Source organism: Pteropus alecto, unplaced genomic scaffold (assembly GCF_000325575.1).
Source record: "Pteropus alecto unplaced genomic scaffold, ASM32557v1 scaffold339, whole genome shotgun sequence".
Lineage (NCBI taxonomy): Eukaryota > Metazoa > Chordata > Mammalia > Chiroptera > Pteropodidae > Pteropus > Pteropus alecto.
The window spans coordinates 1375973-1376255 of NW_006442509.1; the positions used below are offsets into that span (position 1 = coordinate 1375973).

The 283-nt window shown below is 67.1% G+C and overlaps 1 protein-coding gene across 1 annotated transcript in view; it reads left to right on the plus strand.

Annotated features, from left to right (window-relative positions):
* Positions 1-283, plus strand: part of COL6A2 (collagen type VI alpha 2 chain) — a 16109-nt gene that overhangs the window by 9807 nt on the left and 6019 nt on the right. Inside the window, 1 exon segment of the mRNA XM_015597633.2 lies at positions 81-126. Within this exon segment, the coding sequence (XP_015453119.1) occupies positions 81-126 (46 nt within the window).

Here is a 283-nt window from a genome sequence, read left to right on the forward strand (position 1 = left end):
GTAAGGTCAGAGGCCAGGGGAGCAGGTCCGCAGACGGCCTCCGGGCTCCCTGCCTGGCCCGCTGACCCTCTGTGTTGCAGGAGTGTGATGTCATGACCTACGTGCGGGAGACGTGCGGGTGCTGCGGTGAGTCCCAGTCCCTGCACGGTCCCGGACGGGGGCGGCCGGGCCGGGACACTGTGTCCTGGGGTCTCTAATTTAAGGATCCAGGGGTTGGGTCGTTGTGTGGGTCCCGCCCTCTCCCTTTTGCCCTCCCCCTTTTGCCCTCCCCCTTTCGTCCCCC